Raw genomic sequence first — 22,511 nt, forward strand, 5'->3', positions numbered from 1 at the left:
TCGTGGCAGCGAGGAGCAGGTGGCGCTCAGTGCCGCGCAGCCGGCACCGCACCGCGCCTTTTGCTCAGTACCTCTCCGCACCGCCCTGCGCCATGGCCTCTGCGAGTGCGGCGCTGCTGCTGGCGCTGGGTAAGGCTCCGGGCGGAGCGGGGCGATGCCGCTGAGCCTCCCGCCGCGGCGCCGGGGACGGGGCAGAGGGAGGCGCGGGGCGGGAGTCTGGGCCGACGCGAGCGGAGAGCGTGCGTTCCAGCGGCAGGTTCGAGCCCTGGGCTGGCACCGCTTTGGGAATTCAGTAAGATGGTGGTGATGGTAGTTCTGGAGGCCGGGGGTGTGCGTGCGGTTTGTTGCGCGTTTGCAGTTCTGTGGGGATTGTGCTGTCCGAAAAGGGAAGGTGATGCTCTTTGCTGGGAATGCCACTCCTGATTTCAAGAATCCTTTACGTCCTATCCCACTCTGCTCAGCAGATGCCTCTGCTTGGAAAAGGACAGGGAAACTTAAACCATCTCCTCCTTCTCTTGGCTTGCTTAATTACCATTACATATATTTTCCTGGGAAATGTACGCCGTCATATTCACTTGCCATAAGCAAATTCCCAAGAACTTTCAGAGTGATAATATTACTGTATGCTCACTCAAACCCTTAATTAGTAAGTCACTGAAGAAGAGGCATAAGAATGAGTTTTTACATGTGAGCTGTTCTGACTTGTTCTTTCAGTAGCTGTAGCAAATACTGCAGTGGAATGCGCGGCTGCAGGGTATAAAGTAGAATGCAAAAATACTGTCCTGTGATGAGATACATGGTATACAAACAGCCTTATGTTTTTTGTTTTTTCTTTTTTAAGAAATGAAAATTCTTAAAAGCATCATTGGGCAAAACACCCATCTGCCCTTTTGTTTAATCCATCTCTTATGCTCTTGTTTATAGTCACTGCACACCAGGAGCGTTACAATTCCCAACGTAAAAGTCCTAAGACTGGAGGGGATTTGTCAAGCAGTGCAGAAACCAGAACATAACGACTGGTTATGGGAGCAGAATTCCCCCAGCAATGAGTCTGACAGAAGTGGGATAGGCCTGCTTTGTTCAGGCACTATCCATGATTTGTCCAGATTTGTACATTATATAAGTTCTTCACAGAGAGAGTGGTGAGGTGCTGGAACAGGCTGCCCAGAGAGGTTGCGGATGCCCCGTCCCTGGAGGTGTTCAAGGCCAGATTGGATGGAGTCCTGGGCAGCCTGGTCTGGTATTAAATGGGGAGGTTGGTGGCCCTGCATGAGGCAGAGGGGTTGGAGATTCATGATCCTTGAGGTCCCTTCCAACACTGGCCATTCTGTGATTCTGTGATTACGTGAAAAGCTGCGTGAAAAGCAGACATGCTTTTGATTTCAAATGTGACATTCGTGACATTTGATGCTAGTAGGTGTAATTGCTGAGTTAATACTTTAAAGCCTTTTTTTTTGATCTTGTAGAACTAGAAGGAAGGGAGAGTTTTCTCTAAGCAATTTACAGTCCCACTGTGTTGATGGAATGGTGATGAGCTCTTTAACCTTCAAAGGCTTATTGAATGTAACTGGGCTATGATAGTTGAATTAGGCAGTCCAGCAAGAAAATAAATTTGCACAAAATAAATTTGATTTTATATAAGTATTCATTTCCAAATTATCAGCTATAATAAGTAGACCCCATAAGAGCTTTGTTGTATACCCAGACTCAACCAAAAGTAATGCAACAGTTAGTAAAAGTATGCATTTTTTACTTTTGTTGTGTATTTTTTATGTTTGGAAAGTCATTCCGACTTCACAATTGGTAAATAAATAAAAAAACAGTAAAACTAAAATTTTGATATTACAACCTTGCTAACATAGATATATTGTTACTCATTGGACAAAAAAGTATAGTATGATAGAAGTAGACTATGGTAGGGGGATAACGGTAAGTGGAGGAGTTAATAGTACAACCTGTACGACGAAGCATGATGATTTCCGTTGCAACATATTGACTGTTTTGAGCAGATCTCAAGTACTTGTAATTTTTCAAATCTTTAAATCTTTGAATTCTTTAAATTAGAGGTTAATGTAATTCTTTAAATCTGCATGCTGATTCTTTCTTAGCCTGTTCTTTAAAAAAAAAAAAAAAAAAAAAAAACCTGAGCCAAAATACCCCAGCTCTTCCTGAGAGCGAAGCCAGTGGAAAACACAGTGCCTTTCCTGGGCTCAATTCTGGTAACATTTTCTTTGGAAAGCTCCTGTGCCCTCATGCTTCAGAGCAGATATTTGAAGTTTGGCAGGAAGATGTTATTTGCATCGTCTTGAAAATCTACCTAAATTAGTCCAAGTAAAAAAGTGTTTGGAAAATTTCATTCCTCTGGAAAGAAATTTATTTTTATCGGCTTGATTTTAACATAAACCTTGTCTGTCCTTGGTATGGAGCTCAGACAGACTTTATTTGCTATTGCAGTGGCAGTGGTCTGCAGGTTTCTTTATGAGGTCTATGTTTACATCTGCAAATGTCTCCCTTGTGTTCTTGTGCTATTTCTTAAAATCCCCACTCTTTCAAACACGTATCCCTCACACCATTCTGCTCTGAACTGAAAAATCCCAGCTAAATAAGGTGTGTGTTTTTGAGGACACAGGTGTACTGCTTCAACCTGTTAGACCCAGTCAGACTGGAGAAGGAATCAATCTTATGCAAAATGAAGAAGGGAGGATTTTCTCTTAAACTTCATATGGACTCCATAATTTCCAAATGTAATCCTTCTTCTGTTTTTCAGTACATATCTCATCCTTGCTGATGCAAAGCATCACATTATCCTAGGAAGCAGCAGTGTCCTTCAGCCTTGATGGCAATGGGCTGAAGAGCTGTGCAGTGATACAGGGGAAGACTCCACTAACATAAATCTTTTTCTTCTGATTAGTTATGTTTATGTCCCAGGGAATATGAACTGTGATAAAACAACAACTGAGTCAAATGTGAAAAAGTTAGGAAGTGCCTAAGTTAGCAGCCTTCAAGGCCAGGTCAGATGAAGGCCCTCAGCGGCCTGATGCAAGTCCATGGCACAGGATGAAACCAGATGATGCCTAAGGTCCTGCCCAAACAGAGCCATTCTGTGACACTGGTTATTTCCTCTTTGAAACCTGTGTATCATGCAATCTTTTGGACTCAGGTCTGCATCTTTGCTTTGTGGCTGACTGTGGACAGGTGGCTGTAGTGTGATCAGAAAAGGGGCTGGAAGTTCTACCTCTGTTGCTGATGAAATTGGAAGATGCTCTAGAAATGGTGATGAAAGGCACGATGGAGAGAAATGATTATGTTCTTTGCAGAATAGGGCTCTTTCACTGTGTTTTTTGTTTGGGTTTGGTTTTGTTTTTGGGGTTTTTTTGGTCACAAAAGCCCAGTGCAATTTCAGGCGAGTCAATTAAATTAAATGTTTGACACGTGGTTGGAGCCTTTGTCTTCCTCTCTTTCTCTTTGCTCAGCCAGGGGTTCTCAAAACTGTAGCTGCATTTTCACAATCTGGTTAAGCTGACCTGAATGTGGGCTGCTGCTGCAAGGACATTTCATCCACTCCTGACCGCGTGTTTCCACCAGTATCCTGTGGTGCCACTGGAGCTTGGTTTGGGGACAGTAATATTTTCCCTTTTTTGGGGGGGGCAGGTTAGTTTTGGAGATAAGCTAATCTGATCCTGTTCACTTGAGTAGTCAGTATTTAGGTGTCAGTGCTGGCACAAGGGACAGTCAGAACTTGTGGTCAGAGGTGGGAGGGAAGCTGGAAAAGTTTCTTTCACTGGTAGCCAACACTTCCACTGGCTTGAGCTGGTTGTGAAAGTGCATCTTGACATGCAAGGCTGCTGTGTATTCACAGCTGTGAATTAAGTCAATGGAAATTGTATTTTGAATGTGCAATGCCTTCTGAAAAAATAAAGTTTTTAGCTGAATCATTAGATATCCAAAAGTGGTAGTACTTTTGACCTCGATCTCTTTTTTTTTTTTTTTTTTTTTTTCTTTTATTTTCTTTTTTCTTTTTTTTAAATGAGACTTAGGATCTCTCATTTCTGGAACTACTTTCAGAGAACTTGTCAGGTAGCAGGACCGTTACTATATATTATTCTTGGAACTTTGCCTTTCATTCATGCTGTGTTACAGGACTGTATTTTGTACAAATGATGTTTATCTTAGACAGCATACAGAGTATTACCATCACACTTCTAAACACATTAACAGCTAATGTTTATTTGTGCATAATTCGTGCAGAGCAAACATGAGATCTTACCAACAAGTTATGAGCTATGTGCTCTCTGACTCTGGAACAATTTTAAATTGTACTTTATTTTTTTAAATTTATTTATTTTAATTCAGTTGCACAGAATTTTCATTTAAGAGATCAAAGGAGTTAGTAAAAGGACTGACAAGTCTTGGTTTCATTGTGCTTCATAGTTACTACACAGATGTTATTCATTGTGGTCTTTCTTCACTGTTGTTAATTTTGAATGAATGAAAGTAGTTTTTTCATATGCTTTGTGTAATGTATTTTCACGAATGCTAATAACTGGAGCTACCAGTATAATAGATTAATGTCTAAACAGCTAAATGGGAATAAAATTCTTTCCCTTAGGGTTAGTGCAGGTAAAAGGGAGTTTATCCATCTTCAGAGCAGTCATTTTCCCCCTCAGAAATCTTGGCTGGTCTCTCACCACTGTTGCTATTTTCATTTCAAGGTTTCCTTTGTTAGACTCTGTGCAGGCTGGTTCCCATTTCCATGGTTACCATGCTGAAATGCAGACAGGACATAGGCTGGCTTCTCCTCAGCGTAGCCATGCACTTGCATACCAACACATGTTATCTGCTTGTTTTAGGACATTTCCATTAGCAATGTTCATGTTTAGGACTTCTTCACAAAGTGAACCCTGGCCCAGTGATGCAGAGCTTAGGATTTCAGACCCTATAAAGTGAAAGGAAGAGAATCAACAAGCTTTTCTTTTTTCATGTGTTTAAATAAACTTGTACTGTTCCTGTTCAGATTAGTCAAGGCATCAGAGAACAGTCTCGGCCTAAGTTTTCATTTCTGTTAAAAAGGGTAACAGAGCAAGTTCAAGTTTTTTTAAAAAACATTTAAGTGAAGGACTGACATGTGTTTGTGCTAAATAGTTGTATGAACACACTTTTTCATGGCACTGATAAAAGGGCAATAAAAATAAATGGATGTGAATACACTGGATGTATGATACCTTCTGTCTATATTAACTGAGTGTGAGTCTGCAAGCCTATAAAGCAATACGAGATAATGTGCTTTCTGCTCATTCTGCACTCATTTTTTGGAGGTGGTGGATGCTAAAAGAATCTAGAGGAGTTAATATAAGCTGTTTGAGCGCTTGCATCAATTCTACATCAGGATGGTATTTCCCATTTAGCAAATAAACTCAATATTCTGAGTGCCAGCAACTTTGAATTAATCCTTTGAGGATACTGAAATGCCATTTAGTGACTAAGTTAGTTTTATTTTCTCGTGGAGATGCATTTTATTCAAAAATCAGTAAGACTTGCACGCTATTCAGGACCTAAAAGAGGAACAGTACAGGCAAAGAAGTAAGGTAAACACCGTCTCTTTGAATACTGTATGAGCAAAGACATCTTGTGTATAACTGAATGGCATCTGCATGGCTGAATGTCACACATGATAAATGTCACTGATTCCTTCTTCCCTTTCAAATCGCTGATAGACAAGGATGAAGGACTTGCAAGTTATGTATAGCCCTGGTGGAAATCTCCTGCCTTATCCCTGATTTATTTTGCCCTTTTAATCCTGCACCCAAGTTTATCATTCTTTCTTTACTTTGTTCAGGATATTTTTATAAATAACATAAATCTCCTTGTTTAATATGGTTGTTTGTTTCTGAGGAACAGAGGAAAATTACTGTTCACAGCAAACATCTGGGAGGGAGCATATTTGCACAGTAAAGGGACCATTCTTAAAATGAATAGATGTACTTACAGAAATAGTGGATTTTATTGATGAGTCTGGTGGTGGAGAAATGTTGAATTAAGTTTTTACTTTTTATCTATCTCATGTATGCTAACATTCTAAAAGACATCTGGCAACAGTTGATGCTACGAGTAAGTTAAGACTGTAACACAAAACTGTGTGGAATCAGTAGAGGTAAGACCACAGATGCCTGAGTGTCTGACTGTCTGGATTAGCTAGTTAAGAATGTTCTCAGCCAACTGCAAGATGATTTTTTATTTGATTGAGGAATAACCAACCTGTGCTTGGTTTATGTGAACTTACCACAGGAATGGGTTCCACTTGTCGGAGTGTTGTGCTGTGCTCCATGTTCTCCACAGTTAAGCCAGGTGGAGTTGCTAACAAAGTGTCTACCTTTTCCAAATATGCAGCAGTCACCTGTAACTTCTCAGTGTTGTGACTATTGTGGTAGCCAATGCATACTGCAGTTCTCCTTTCAACGGTGAAAGTGCGCTAAGAAATTCAACTGAATTGCATAATTGCTAAAACAACAAATCAGTAAACTGCAGAACTTCAAATCTAAATTTCCTTTAAGTTACTGCCTCTTAGTAAGGTAAATGTCTGTGTAGGTGTCTGAATGAGGAAAGCCGATGTCAAGAAGTAGTGGTCTAGTTTCTCAATAATATGAGAAACTAGCAATATGCTACATTATTCTGTGGAAAGAAGGAATCCCCTTCATATAGGCCTGTCTGAAACAGAAAGAAGTAGGCCTGTCTTGTCCCTGGTCAATTCATGTGTCCTAGACAGTTAAGAAGTAATGCTGCAATATGTGAGACTCAAGAACATTGTAAAATTTTGCCATGCGTGTATCTTTATTTGAACTTTCTATTTCAAGAACAGTAGATATCACAGAATCACAGAATTGTATGGGTTGGAAGGGACCTCCAGGGATCATCGAGTCCAACCCCCATAAAGTTGAAGACAGGCACAGCATTTTAACATAGACTTTTGTAAAATTACTTACCCATCTGACCCAAACTACTGCTTAACTGTATATGTTAATAAGACGATACATGTACTGCTCTAATAATGAAGACAGCAATTTAATCCAGTGTATATAGAAGCATAGAATCATTGAATAATCTGAGTTGGAGGGGACCCACAAGGATCATCAAATCCAACTCCACGCACCCACAATCCAAACCCTGTGTCTGAGAGTGTTGTCAAAATGCTCCTTGAAGTCTGGCCTGTTCCAGGGTCCAACCAGTCTCTGGTGAAGAACCTCTCCCTAACACCCAACCTGACCCACTCACCCCTCATCACAGCTCCATGCCATTCCCTGGGGCCCTGTTGCTGTCGCACAGAGCAGAGCTCAGTGCTGCTCTCCGCTTCCTGTGAGGAGCTGCAGCTGCCATCAGGTCTCCCCTCAGCTCCTCTGCTCCTGGCCCAGCAAACCCAGAGACCTCAGCTGCTTCCCATGCATCTTTCCTTTGGACCCTTTCCTATCTTCATAGCCCTCCTTTGGACATTCTACCTTTCCTTCATTATGTACAAAGCTAGTAATATCTCCTTTCAGCAACTGAACTAATGGGAAGAATTACTTTACTATGCAGAACAAAAATACTTAAAAAACAGACCAGCTTTTCATACATAATAATGCCTATTATTACACCTGTATGAAAAGCAAGACACAGAACACTATGTTACTGTAGATCATTCTGAAATGGTAGTAATTAGAGAATGTGCAAATTCTTTAATTACAGTTCCCCTTTTATAAAACACCCTATTTTTAAAAAGTTTGCGTTACAGGCAGTAAACTATAGCACCATGCCTCCTTTTCATCTCTGGTATAAAATTGAGTTATCACTATGTACACTACTTCCATTGCACATGGAACTGATTTATCTATAGTAATAAATTAAATAAATAAATTTTAATAAATTAATTTAGCTAGAATTTAGTTGACCTTTCGTAAAAGGAAAAAAATTAACTGGCCCAATGCTACATTTAACTATGCCAACAAAGCATTCCCTTTTAGATGTGAAATACATAGAAGTTAAACTTAGAACTGTAGAGATGACTTGACAATAAAATAACTCCCTTATTAAGATGGAGAAAACAATAAACAGAAAAAAAAAAAATCAGTAGCACTGCTTGAATAGTAGTCCGTTAGTAATTCTGCTAATTATAGTGATTTGCTTGACTCTAGCCAAATCCCCTTTCATTTCACCATGTCTATTCACTCCCTTTCTTGTTATTTTGGTTTGTTTTGGTTTCTTTTCCAAACTGCCCAGAGCCAGTTCATCATATTAACAAATACACTGTGGAAAATACTCTGTGAGTCTCTGGATTTCTCTTTTGACAAAGTTGATTACAACTACAATAGACTTTCTTTCTCTGGCAACAAAAAACAACCGTTCTGCTTTAGTAGGAGTATTACCTCCAGAAAATGGAGATTATTTTCTTAAATGTACATGGATCCCACTCTCAGTTCCCATAATGTAGCATGTCTGCACTCTACAAATAAAGAACTTCCTGAACTCTGATCAAAGATAGCATCACCCACCTGACCACAACCATCTAGACATGCCAGACTCTGGTGTATGAGTTGAAGGCTGGGACAGTGCACGCTGCTGCCTCACAGCACCTGAAATCCACCTACTCTACCCTAGATGCTGCGGGTCAAAGTGGCAGAGCTAATGGAGTCTTTTAGGCACTTTTAACTGCAAAGAAAATATTTGCATGTGAAATAGGAAGGGTCCTCCAAATCAAGCAGTGGGCTGAGGAGAAGTGGTTGGACTCCATTCATCTTGGAAACCTGCATTAGGGGTCTCCTTCCCTTGAGTTATGTGCACAGGAAAACTTCTTTGAAGCAGGGATTTAGGTGATGAGCTCTTTCTCAAGAAAGTGCAGGTACCTGATAAATGATGATAATACTTGGGTCTTACTTAACTCTCACTTAGCTCTCCTTTGAGACTTAGTAGAATGTGAACTCTCCTCTCTCACTTTTCTAGAAGCATCTTTTCTACCAGGCAGCAAAGCAGCTAGAGAGGCACTCTCAACCTCTGCTTTTGAAACCTCCTTTGTGTTCATCCCAGGATGCATATTTGTGTTTGCAGGCAGACATGCAAAGACACATTTTGCCTGTGGCCTAATGGCTGGAGCATTGAGCTGTGAGGAGTTTTGGGCTGGCCCTTTTGGACTGCTCATGCAATTTACCTTTGGTAAATAGGTAGTGCATTAAAATAAACGCATTAGCTTAGCTTAATAATTCATTTATTTAGGGCAGACATTATTAATCTGGGAACCTGCCACCTGGCCATGCCTGCAGAGTGGATCTCAGTTTGAGAACCTTGCTGTTAGGGGTGTTTCTGCATCTGTATTGTATTTTGAAATTGTATGTGAGTTTGTACTACAAAACCTAGGTGACAGATAATTTTTAGTTCAGTCTGGGTTAGGCAGCTGCTGAAGTCTGGGATTCTTGGTCTGTTTTCTTGACATTAATAAGACCACATTCTGCCTGGTGCCAAAACGGATGGTTTCAATGTTCATTATGGTGAATTTCAGGTCCATGTCTGGGACCACCTAGCATTCAGTCTGATGGGCTGTGAGCTCTCCTTCTAGCCAGTGAAGACAAATAGTCATTATGTCTACTATAGGAAAACAAAAGATCTGGTAATTATAGCTCTTCCAACTATTGTATTATATATCCTGTGGTGCTTTGGGGTTTTTCTTGTTGCAGGAAGCTAGGGTACCAAATAGCTGATTCAGTTCTTGTGTGTAGCCAAGAAAGCTGAGCTCCTGACCTGCTCTTGAGAAGCTGAGATGGAGGAACAGGGTCCTAAATGTGGTACCCTGAAGACTGTGCCAACAGAATTGCTCTCAAGCTACTGCAGTCCTCACACTGCAAGCTGTGATTCTGGAATTGTTGTGCAGCAAGTTCCTCAGGCTTTTTGTAATTCAGCATTTTCAGGTGCCATTTAACAGTGATACTGTGTAAAATGATATAGTATTCTTACATTATATCATACACTGAAATTTCTGTGTAACCTAGGGTCTGTTGTGCACAGGAGAACACAGATCTTTTGGTCTTCTTGGTGTCTCTATACAAATATGCATGTTCAGTACACCTCTACAGCAGCTGAGTGAGTAGGGCACAGAGATAACAGTCTTGGTTTCTGTGTAATGACTTGCATTTCCTGTCTTACAGACCTTAAGCAGCTCATGCTGCTCTGTCTGTATTTGGAAATAGGAAATATTGGTGGCTTGAGCAAAGCTGATAATGTGAGTGTGAGGAAGGAGTACATGCTGGAGTGAAAAGTCATTTTTTTATCATAGAGAAGCACATGAAGTATTTTTTGATGATCGGTGCTTTGGAAGGAAATGGCACAAATGCGTATATAGCATGTATGTGTGTACAACTTGTTAGCCATGTATCCTTTTAATCTCTTTGTGGTACTACTAAGAACAAATTGTGACAGTGTAATCCTGTCTGTTGTACCCAGATCAAGGAAGAGAAGAAAACAAAGTGCAAGTCATTTTGAGAAGATGCAATTCCTGTGAGTTCTCTGTGGAAGAAAGTTATTCCCACTGGATTTAAGGATGGAAGTATGGCAGGATAATAATTCTGAGTCCAAGTACTTGCTGTCCTGATTAGAAGCACATAGGAAGTTGTCAGTCCAGCAGGAACTTCTACTGAATGTGCCTTTGGAATCAGTCCTTCTGTGTACAGGAGGTTGTTGAGGTTTCCTAGCTCCAGCTGAAGAGCAGCACACTGGTCTATTCTGGGAATGGAGGAGAGCAGTGTGTAGGCAAGAAACAGGAAACTATCAAGACAGACTTTCCAAGAGTAATTAATGCAGTTGTGGGTAGATTTAGGTAGATCTCATACAGCAACTTTGTAGTACTGCCAAAGCAGTTAAAGAGACAGCAGCATTCTCCCAGGCTTTTCTGCCTTTCATTCACAACTTGAATTATATCCTGTCTGCGTTCATAGCAGGTTACTGGTAACCCTTTGGTGCAGCTTCTCATAAACAGTTGTGATTCAAAGGCAGTGAATCATACTTTCACACACACAGAAGCTTTCAGGCTCAGAGCTGACCTACTTCCGGGACAACACAGTTGGACGATGAAGCCAAGGAAACTTTTTAGAGGGAGGAAAAGGAGGGGAAAGAATAGGGATGGGAGGGAGGATTTGTAACTAAATGAATCATTGTTTAACCTTTTTTCTTTTGGTTGTGGTTTCAAATTTGTTTATACTCTAACCTGTCTCAGTTAATTATTAAATAGTTTGAGATATTGTACCTAATGGGAAGAATAATTAAGGCTCAAGATAAAAATAAATAAACGAATAGAAGAAAAAATGCTCAAATAATCAAGTTTTACCTTTTAAGACTCAAATGTAATGAAATATCAACAAAGTAATTGAAGTGGGGATTGGCCTTTAATACAAAAAATACAATGTCTTGCCAATTGAATTCTTTTCTCCTTTTGATTTCCTCTCTAAGTTTTGCTTTTTTTTTTTAAGATGGTTTTTCTCAATGAGAGATATGCCCGATTTAAAATAAAACTGATGAATGTAATGATAAAAGTGGTGTTTCAGTGCATGAGTTGAAGATTTCTAAATGTTGCTTTAAATATATACTTATGAGGTTGTGCACATTGGAGAAAAGAGTACAAACTCAGCAAAACTCTAACAAGAAATTATTTTTCAGTTATCTTGACCTTTGCAGGTGAGCATTAGTAAAACTTTCCAATATACAGACTGGGTTCAAATGTCTGAGTACAGTAAAGATATATAAAAAGTGTGTTTCATATTTACATTCAGAAAAGCCCAAATGAGTGCATCCACTACAGAATTACTTGCTTCACGTGAAAATAACTTCGTTTGATATGCATGCATAAAATGCACACAGCAATACAGTAATGCTGACAGCTAATTTGTTATTAGGAGAAAAAAAAAAAAAAGAAATTCATTTTTGGTCAAATTTGCTCCCTGTAGAAGCTTATTGCAGAGACAATTACTTGGTGGCTTGTAGAAGGCACAGTGAAGAACATCTGTGCTGCAATTCAACAGAATCAAGTAATTGCATGATGGTTGCTTTATTCTCTAAGTGTTCACAGTCTTGTCAGTAAAACCTTAAAAAACATAATGCACTTTAAGAGCTGCTCAATTATGGGTTCTTCCTGCAACAACAGTTGACTAATTTCAGTTGGATTATTGCTGTGATAGCACAAGTTCTGAATAGTAAGGGAATAACTTTATTTTTATACCAAAATGCCTTTTAGAAAAAGTAATAAAATAACACTGAATATATTTAATGAAGCAAATACTTCCTGACTGCACTCTTTCATAACTTTATTACTTTCTCTTCCTGCCTTCATTCCACCTTTCTGCTCAGTATTTCAAGGACAGGAGGTGATTATAGTGTGAGGAAAAGCTTTGAGTGCCTATACTCCCTTGCTAATTTTGGAAGCCAAATTCAGCTATCTTTGCAGAGGAATGAAAACAATAACAATAACAGCTGGCATTGGGATGAGGCAAAAGTGCCTTTACCAGTTTTATAACAAGTAAAGAGATTCAACATAAGCTTGCGTATTACAAAACACCAGAATATCAACCCCTGAAAGAGCACCTAGAATTGCTTCAGAACGATTACAGAAAGATACAGAAAGAATGCAGTCTCCACCAAATCCATCAATATGTGCAGTCCAGGAAAGGTATGGCCAGAAGAAACAGGAGTTACCATGTTCTCTCCTGCCTCGCACCACTTCTACACTTTCTATTCTTAGGAGGAAAAAATCTTTGAGAACAAAGGGAAAAATCTCTTGGTAGAATTTTCTTTGGTGTGGAGATTCTCCTGGAGAAGAGCAATGTGAAAGGGCTATCAAACTTGTCTTCTGGAAAAACTAGATACTCTAAAAATTGCTAGGCTAAGCAATTGAGGCAATGTAGGTTATACATATCTTACTGGCTGCCGATCTATGAAGGTGCTTCAGGAAGCAGACAATCACCCAGTGTGATTGTCACCCAGTCACTTTTTTTTAATATTATTTTCCAAAGCAGATCGTGGACTTAAAAGACCACACAGGAATGTGTGAAATACTATCATGGTTTTACTATAATGCTATACTGTGACCTTTATCTTCTTCAATGACTACAGGCATAATCCTTCCACTCCTGAATTCTTAATGTTTTTTTTTTTTGTTTGTTTGTTTTTTGCTTGTATGTAGGTGTAGGCAGTAATACTATTTTATATCCCCTACATAAGATAGAGTTAACCAAATTAACTCTTGTGCCAGTTCTGTGGGGTTTTCTTTGTTTGTTTGTTTTGTTTTTTCAATTCACCATCATTGCAGTTTGGTGACAAATCTGGCAGAGGTAGTTTACACTGCATATGTGTTTGCCAGGTTCTGCTGCCCTGTTCTGCGAGGGTTTCTGAAGCTGTGATGCTGCACAGTGCAGCTGTAGCTGTGGCTATGCATAGGGCAGAGTAGGACTTCACATAGGGGCCAACAGTGTTTCCTCTCCTGACACCATTCATGGAATGAAGGCTCATGCATAAAGACTACCCGTAGCTTTAGCTGGATTATGCAATGAACTTTCTCAGTAGTGGCTTTTTATGTTTTGGCTTTTTGTTGTTTTAGTTTTTTGAACAAATTACCATGTAACTGGGGAAAAAGATGATGAATTTCCTATCACTTGAGAATTTTCTGCTGACAAGGCTAATACTGGATAAATTTAATACTAATGATTAGTATGAAGTGGGTCTTTATAGATTCAGTGATCAAGTTCCTCCATGTCTTCTCTTTTCTTTATACTGTGAGTGCAAGACTTGTTTAATATAAACTAAACAATAGTAAATGCCTTTATTGTACTATATATCTGAGCTGAGACTTAGTAAAAATGATACTGTATGATTATAGGATTCTATTGTGTATTATCACCATTTCAAACAGTAGCATCACCTTTTAAGTGTAGTTCTGATGACTGAAAATTCAGTTTCAGTATTCAGACTTAAAACAAAATGATGTGGTTATTATTACAGTATGAAACAAAATGCAGACCAATAAGATTCTTACTATATTTTTAAAAACTATTACAAACTTGCCTGGCAAACCAAGTAAGGTCCAAAGCAGGGCCACAGGGCTTGCGAAGGGCTTGGAGAATATGCCCTACAAGGAGAGACTGAAGGAACTGGAGAAAAGGAGGCTGAGGGGAGACCTTATTGCTCTCTTCCAGTAGCTGAAAGGAGCTTACAGCAAGAGCGGGGTTGGGGTCTTCTCACTGGTGACGAGTTAAAGGAGGAGGGGAAATGGCCTCAAGTTGTGCCAGGGTAAGTTTGGGTTGGATATCAGGAAACACTTCTTTACAGAAATGGTTGTAAAGCACTGGAATAGGCTCCCCAGGGAGGTGGTGGTGTCACACATTCCTGAATGTGTTTAAAAACCATTTAGATGTGATGCTCAGGGACATGATTTAGCAGAGGGTTGTTAGAGTGAGGGCAGTATGGTTAGGTCCATGGTTGGACTCGATGATCTGTGAGGTCTTTTCCAACCTGAATGATTCTGTGATTCTATGACTCCATTAGACACACAGAGTCATGTTTCTTTTTTTTTCTTCTCATCTTACTATTTAACCTTTATTTTTTGTTTTGCTCCTTAATAAAAAGAAAGGGTTACAGCCACTATTGTTATAACCATGACATTGAATGATTGATTACTCAGTATTTTATACTTGCTCACTGAAATCTCTGTATTTTGCTTACAGAACCAAACCAATTACAAACTCAGGGTACCTTATATAAGCCATTGCTTCAAGAAACTTGCTTCAACTTGTACTTACTAGTACAACAGTAGCGAAGACGTAATAGCCATTATTAGACATGCCTTTTATAGTTACAGAAGAATTCCCACATGTTCAGGCTTAAAGGTGCTCAGTCAGGACTTGTATTATTTTTCATCCTGCTAGAAGCAAGAAAACAGAGGTGCAGATGTATAAAAGCAGCAGCACTACTATATTGCATCTCTCATATGCAGTAGAATATAATCATTGAAACATAGTAATTCCCAGAAAAAATGCAATGCAGACTGGTACTGGAGTTTCATTAGATATCCTGCAGTCTCTTTTATTCCATTAAGGATTTTTTTCTAACTACTGTTTTTTTCTGAAATGTTGCTCGGAGCCACACTGCCTGATGAAGCTGTCCTTTTTGAACCAAAGTGCCTATGTTCCCTATCCAGCCTGTAAAGAGAAAAAAAAGCAAAAAACACACTGAAGTCTTCAGAAGCCCCTTCAGAAACTTCGGTCTTGCATCTGGCTTCATTTGTTCCATGAAGTCTGTTTATTTGGCTGTAATTAGGTTGTCATTTACAGATTGAAGTTGCAAAGTGGATTTTTCCTTGCCCAAGTTCTCATTGTAATTGTTAGGTCACAAAGTAATGTTCTGTCACCAAAAGTTATTGAAATCCAGATAGTGGATTAGTTTTCTTTATTCTGAGATATTCAGATTATCAAAGTTCATTTCCTGAAGGCAGAAACAGATACTGAATCTTTCAGCCTAGAATATGCAGTACTTTGAACTCAGATTCTTCAGTAGTTGACATTCCTTTAATGCATAAGAGACCTTCTTATTCTGGAACAGTCTTAAAATAGGTTTGCAGCAAACAGCATTTTCTTTTTTTCTTTCTTTTTTTCTTTTTTTTTCTTGCTACAAATGCTTGAATTTCTTGTTCTGAGTAGTGTGCATAGATAGATGTACAAAATGCATAAAATATGTCTTTATACTGTAAGCACAATATGAAATTGAGAAAAAAGCAGGAAAATGCCTGCTATGTTATTCTTCTCTAGACCTTACTACAGCCATAGGATTCTTTTGGCTCTTCACTCCAAAGCCAAGGTTTATTTGCATGTACACTACCTGATGTGTGGGACGTAAATTTAAAATAAAAAATCTGCTAATAATTATCAAAATATGGAGCATAAAATGACTGTCACTGAAATACATTTATACTATGGTTCCCTTAATAATGTCAGAAGTGAGTCAGATGTATTTGCCTGCTTTTCTACTTTGATTTTGCAAGCAGTCATGCAGTAAGTAGTAGTAAAAAGCAAAGCTGATATACAAGAATATTGCAGATGGCACTGCCTCCCTAGACACTCCATTTTCTGGTTTCTTTTTTAACTTCACCTTGTTTTTTTTAAAATGTGGTTGGTCTGAGGAGGACTGCAGTGCCCACATGAAGGCAAGGGGAGAGATGGACAGGCAATGTGCAGCTCAGCCAGTGTTTTCTCAAACCCTATCTAATTCGACACCATGCCCTATATGAAATTCAGTCAACATGGGAATTTCTCTTCAGGCTCTTATTTGTGGCGTCTGGTGTTTGCAGTTTTATAAACTTCTGTCAATTTTTGCCCTCACTCTTGCATTTAATAATACCATAATCTCGGACACATGAGGAGGAATCTTCAATGCATTTGCACCTAAGCTGGCTAAGTTGCACTTAGAATATATTTAGCTAAGTAACAATTCATCTAGCAGGCTAGAAATAACATATGTCTTTGAAACACAGGAGCTTTAGTGCTCCTATGATTATGATTAAAGGGAGTATGATTGTACTCCCTTTTACCCAGTGACAACTGGGCAGTAGCAGCAGCAGTATTAAGATGTATTCACTCAAGTCATACAAACAGAAGTCTATCTTTTGGCACCTTATTGCAGAGCTGCAAGTGTCATCTGGGATAGCTACAGTGTTGGTAGATGACATCAAGAAGATAAAATCTTTATTTTAAGATAATTTTTTTTATTTTCTGTTAGACAAGTAGGGCTCTCCCTATCCTCTGTGCCCAACTCCATCCAGGTAAGGCATAGCCACATGTTGCACTGCTTCCTAATAGCACATGTACAGCAACTGATGATAGCAGTAACTCAGTGCAAGGATGCAGAGATGAGCATACAGACTTGGAAAACCATACAGTATGCTTCTAAGTGACATATTTTGGCCCTTCATTCCAAATACAAGCTTTATTTGTATGTATATCACCTAATTTGTAGAGTTATTCTTTCCCTGAATTTGCATGAGGAAGTCAAAATATATGATGGCATTGTGGTAGAGCCTTCCATGGTCTTTGAGAATGAGTCACTACCAAATGATACTCGATTTGGACCAGAAGATTTCCAGAGGTCCCTTCCAACCTCAACCATTCTGTGATTCTATGATTCTGTGATTTCTCACCAAGTGTAATGTAACTTAAAAACAATAGACACCAAAGTAAAAATACATAGGATGGGTCACAAGCAAAATATTTTGATAAAATACAAACATGTTAGATCACCAAAGAATTAGTGGCAAAGTTTCCACAGTAATCTTAATTTACATATGGTCAATATCTGTCTCTCCTTTTCTCTAATTCCCTCAACCTAGATTTGAGGTGTAACTTCAAGTGGTTGTAATTACTGTCAGAAGTATTGCAATACACAGAGTAGTGTGTCTGTACACACACTTCTCCAGTCTCAAGTAACATGGCTGAGAAAATACTTTTTCTCTCTAATGATGTTTCTCAAGGAACTGTATTTCTAGCAAAAAGCAATTGTTTGGTTTCTAAAGGCCATCTGTAGATAGTGGTTGTTTGAAATAACTAATGTATGATTTCCTGTTTTGAGTTTGTGGTCAAAAAGTAGTAAGTGTGTGAGTTGCATTTACTCTTTTGCATAACCTCTGTGCTTTCTATTCCATGGCTGTGATATGTAAGTCATTGAAATTTTTTACATGTAGTGAACTTCACTTGCAAACCTGCAGTTGTGATTTTGATGTTATCACTATGATGTTGTTACTGTTGTTACTATTACAGCTAAGCTGCTGTGATGGGCTACTGTATGCCAATTTAATTGTGGTTGAACTCTACTGAAGCTGTTTTAGGGACCTGGAAGAGTGAAAAACCAACAATTAGCACTCCACACATCAAAGATAGAGAAATACAATTTAAGATCAGATTTTCAAGTGCAAAAGATCGGTACATACCTCCTTAAAGGATCAATGTTATAAGGGATTGTTATAAAGACCTCTACTTTACTACAGAATGACTCGTACTGAAAAACTGTGATGAGACATATTTTGTATGTAGAGTAGATAAAACACTTCCTGTCTGGATAGACAGGAAGGGAGGGAAAGCATCAGGGATGTTGTTTAACCACTGTGCAACTCTGTGAACTAACCTACCTGAGAACCTCAGCAGTGCAAACAGAGGTCACCATTTCTTCCTTTGCTGTCATTTTCAGAGGCTTTCCTGGGGCACTGAGGTGTCCATGAGCTTATTCTTGGGACCCCACCATTGTTTCAATCTTTCTGCGTGGAAGGCGGAATAATCAACTTGTGGCAATTAGTGATTTCTAATTACATACAGTGTGTAATAATAAAATTCCTGCAACTTCTGTAGTAGACATTCTTCTTAACATCCTCTTACAGGCCTTCATCAGAAATATTTCAGGTCCTTTATGAATGAGGAGTGAATCCCTGCACTTCCCAACACAAAGTAATTAATATCACGGTCACAGCAAAGTGATGTTTCAATATTAAGTCCTGTAGTTTATTAATACTGTGATAACTTCCATGTTTGTATTTCTAAGTTTTCCTGTTTGGACAACCGTTCTGGCTGTTTGGACAGAAAACAAACATGCTGTGATAATGAAATGACTCAAAACCATAGGTTCTCTGATGCAGTAGGTAATCTGATTTTGTTCCAGTATTTCAAACATTAAATTTCAGAGAGACACTAGAATACAAACAGTATCAATAATTACTTTCTGTGAACTTTCATTTCAGCATTCCTCAGCAGGCAGCTGATGCGTTTGAGTGGGACACAGGCTTATGTCTTAACGTAAAGAACCTCTGAATCACATTTCCTGCTTCGCTTCAACTAAAATGCTCTCATTCATAATGCCTCAAGATTTGCCGAGCAAAACAGTGAATGAGTCATTAACCTACAATATTATAACACCTGTGCAGCATACTAGACAGGCTGTACACATGGCAGGGCAGATGGATGCCATAGGCTGTCTTTTATTGCATGTGTCAAAGGCTGTGTTTTTTTTTCTTCTGTTGTGGCAGTTGGCACAGATGAAAAAACGTTTTCACCAGCATCTAAATTCTTCTTTAATTGCTTCTGTGGTAATAATAATCTTTTTTCTAACAGGTTTTCTTCATAACTGCTGTGAAGCCTACAATGTTGGGCTCCTTAAAGCAAAAATATTTTCTGGTCCATCAAGAGAGCAGTTTGGATATGCAGTTCAACAGTTCATAAATGAGCAAGGCAAATGGTAAGCAGTTTGAATATCTTGAAAATGTCAAACTAAATGGGTAGCAAAAAAACCTGCAACTTATTTTTATTGTATGATTCCAGATTTCAATTAAGTGACTTTCAATTAGTTCATTCTTATATTAATCTTTTTACTAGTAAATACTGACCTTATCAAAACAAAAGCGAAAATGTTCTGAAGATGCATTCATGTGAATGCTCCGGTTCTTTTTCCTCTACACAATGTAATCTGAAGTCTTTATCTCTTTTAACCTTTTACTTTCCCCTCCAATATATGACTCTCCTCAGACTCACAATTACTTGTAGCATTTTAATTCTGATCTCAGTCGCTCTTGTAGCCATAACATACTTATTATACACTGTATATGTTAAGGATATTTTCTGCTTTAATGTTAGCAAAGTTAACACAAATCAATAGGAATAAGGATTCCAAGTTATTAAAATTAACTGAACTTAAACTTTGTACATCTTTTTCTGATATGATATTGTTTGCTTCTTAAGGGCAACGTGTCATAATGTAATCTTAGCAAAGGATGTCTGCTGCATTTCCTCAAGCATAAAATTTCATGTGAAGTCCTCTATTGCCACAACATTCAGCTTAATGAGTAATTAGTAAAATATTTTTTCTGGTATTGATGGTTCCAAAAAGAACTTTAAAATATTAAACCATGTACATTTAAACACATTGTACTTTTTCCTTCTGCAGTCTCAGCAACCACAAAGCTTAAGACATCTTTTATGGCAGGGACCAATGGAAAGTCATACAAGCTATACATATTATCATAAGCTGAGATAATATTTTAGATGCGTCATTCTCTACAGATTGAAACAGTATCATAACCAAAGAAACAACAAACTGGTATGTTTAATTGATGATGGACAGATTGTAAGTAGCTGAACTATTTTTCAGTAAAAAGAAAGAAGGAAATGCATATGAAGATCTCAGTGTTTGCAAAAGCCCAGACAAAACTGTAAAAGCTAGCAGAGATGCTTTACTATGCAGAGTCACTGCTCTAAGCGCAGTTTGTTGCATATGGAACAATGTAAGACTTCCTTGGTCCCACTGCTTCTCTTGCATTACCTTGTTTACCGCTGATGACCAGGAGACAAAGCAAGAGAGCACAGCTGTATCCCGAGCAGAAGCTCAGTGTTTCCTCTCACCCCTTTGAGCATGAAATTCCCCTGCTTCTCTCTGGTTGCAGTAACAGTTTCTTGCTGTGTTTCTGCCTGCCTTAATTATGTGTTTAGCCACCCATAGTTCTGAGCACTCTTTCTTCTGTGTGAAACTATTGAAGGAGAGAAAGAATGTTTGCCCAAAGTCAATTAAATGCTTTGGTATTTTCTGAAAAAATTGTCATGCATTTCATCCTTATAAATTTCTCTTTAAGCTTACAACAGGAACACCAGGTTCAGGACTGAACTAAGGCATTTTTTGTTCTTTTATTGTCTCTGTTTTATAATTAGTTCCAATATAATAACTCCTTCACTGCAAATTTACTGGCTGGTATGCTGAAGTTGGGAAAGAAAGTAAATTTGGATTTACTTTCCCTATCTGTTCTCCCATCTATGTGAGTATTATGAAATTGGGGCTGTATTCTTCAAATAAGCACTTCTTCATCATTTATTCATTCACTGCGTAATGTCTGACCATGATTCCAAAACTTGGAAGAATTCTATTAGCAGCTGTTTCAGTAATCATGGCTTGTTATAGACTCTTAATGAAGAAGAGCTCTTTTCAGTCTTCCTCTCAAGTAACCATTAAACATGCAGGAAAAAACATCACTCCCATTTTACTCTCCCATTCTCTTCTTATCTAAGCTATTTTCTTTTTACTGGGGCAGTAGCACTTTTGCTTGTGCATGTTATTTAAAAGCACTCAAGCTGCTTTAGAGTTGATTTTTCCTATAGGTGGTACGGAGCACTGGCTGACATATCTAAGCTAGGAGGGAGGTAGGCAAATTGAGGCCTTGCACAACAGTGAGATGCTGCCTTGTATCAGAAAGGAACATTTATCACTATGTGCTTTTTGGCAAGACCACAACTGTGCAGCAAGTGTGTGATGCACTTGTAAAATCTATTTGGGCACAGTAGAGTTTCTCTCCACATCAAACACCACAGGTGGCAGCTCTCTCCAAGGGAGAAATTGTCCAGAATCTGAGATCCACAAGGATTTCATCACTTCCTAGACTTTGCTTTTGAATATAGTAGGGGCTACTGTATGTAGGGAAGCTGTGACACAAACCAGCAAGGGAGCCCTTTTTGTGTAGAGTCAGAAGATCCAGGATAATTGGACACTGATCTGCTGTGCATTGATGGCATGTGATGCTTGTAAATAAGGACAGATTTGCAAGCCATGCAAAGCTCAAGCTTTTCATAGTGTCTGGTGGGAATTTTCAGACAGGAACTCTTTAATGAGGTCAAATAAAATTGTGAATGCTGAAGAAACTTGTCAAATAGAAAAAAAAAGAGGCAGATAGTCATGGAAGTAATAAGCCACAGCAGAAGCATCACTGAGTTTATAATATGGCTCTTCTTGTCATGAGATTATATGCATTTGAGTCTTAAATTGAGAATAAATTCTCTGTTATTGCATTAAGTATTGTGAGATACATTCCACAATAGAACTAATAGACTGAAATTTCAGTGTGTGATATAAAAGTGCAGCCACTCTGTTGTACATGTGTGCTTAGGATTTGGGATTTTTTAATTTTGTTTTGCAACATACAGTATGGATTTTGCATTTTTTATATTTTTGTTACACTTAATATCATGTCAGTTATGAAATGCCTTGACATGCCCTATCATTTCTAGAGCATCACATCTGTTGATCTGCTGACTTGTTCAACCAAAAAGACATTTTGACAAAAACACACATTTCTTGAGCAATTTCATTGAAATGGATACATTTACATACTATAATTAAGAGAATGCATTTTGGCCAATTTTATTTTATTTTTTAACAAAATGCTGCCATTATTACAACTCTTGCTTTTAAGTGTCAGCAGCAACTGCTAACACTGGATTCGCAGCCTTTTGCTTTATCAACTGTGTGACCTAGTTTCCCTTTTCCCAGCTTCTGTCTTCATGGCTTTCTATGTCTATCGGTCTGAATTCTTGCCATAATTCACAGTTTATGAGATTTTGAGTATCTTCTTCAAAGAGTTGGAAATTTTAGATGGTGATCAGGGCTTTAGGATGTGTAGAGAAGCAGCTATGACAGTGAAAAGATTCCTGATCTTT

General features: G+C 38.6%; 1 protein-coding gene across 1 annotated transcript in view; it reads left to right on the forward strand.

Moving 5' to 3' along the window:
- The window catches only part of ITGA2 (integrin subunit alpha 2), a 68,510-nt gene continuing 45,999 nt past the window's right edge, over positions 1-22,511 (forward strand). Inside the window, exons 1-2 of the mRNA XM_048931308.1 lie at positions 1-129; positions 19,149-19,272. Of these exons, the coding sequence (XP_048787265.1) occupies positions 93-129; positions 19,149-19,272 (161 nt within the window). The 5' untranslated portion in view covers positions 1-92. The remainder of the gene's footprint in view (positions 130-19,148; positions 19,273-22,511) is intronic.

The sequence above is a fragment of the Lagopus muta genome, chromosome Z (assembly GCF_023343835.1).
Source record: "Lagopus muta isolate bLagMut1 chromosome Z, bLagMut1 primary, whole genome shotgun sequence".
Lineage (NCBI taxonomy): Eukaryota > Metazoa > Chordata > Aves > Galliformes > Phasianidae > Lagopus > Lagopus muta.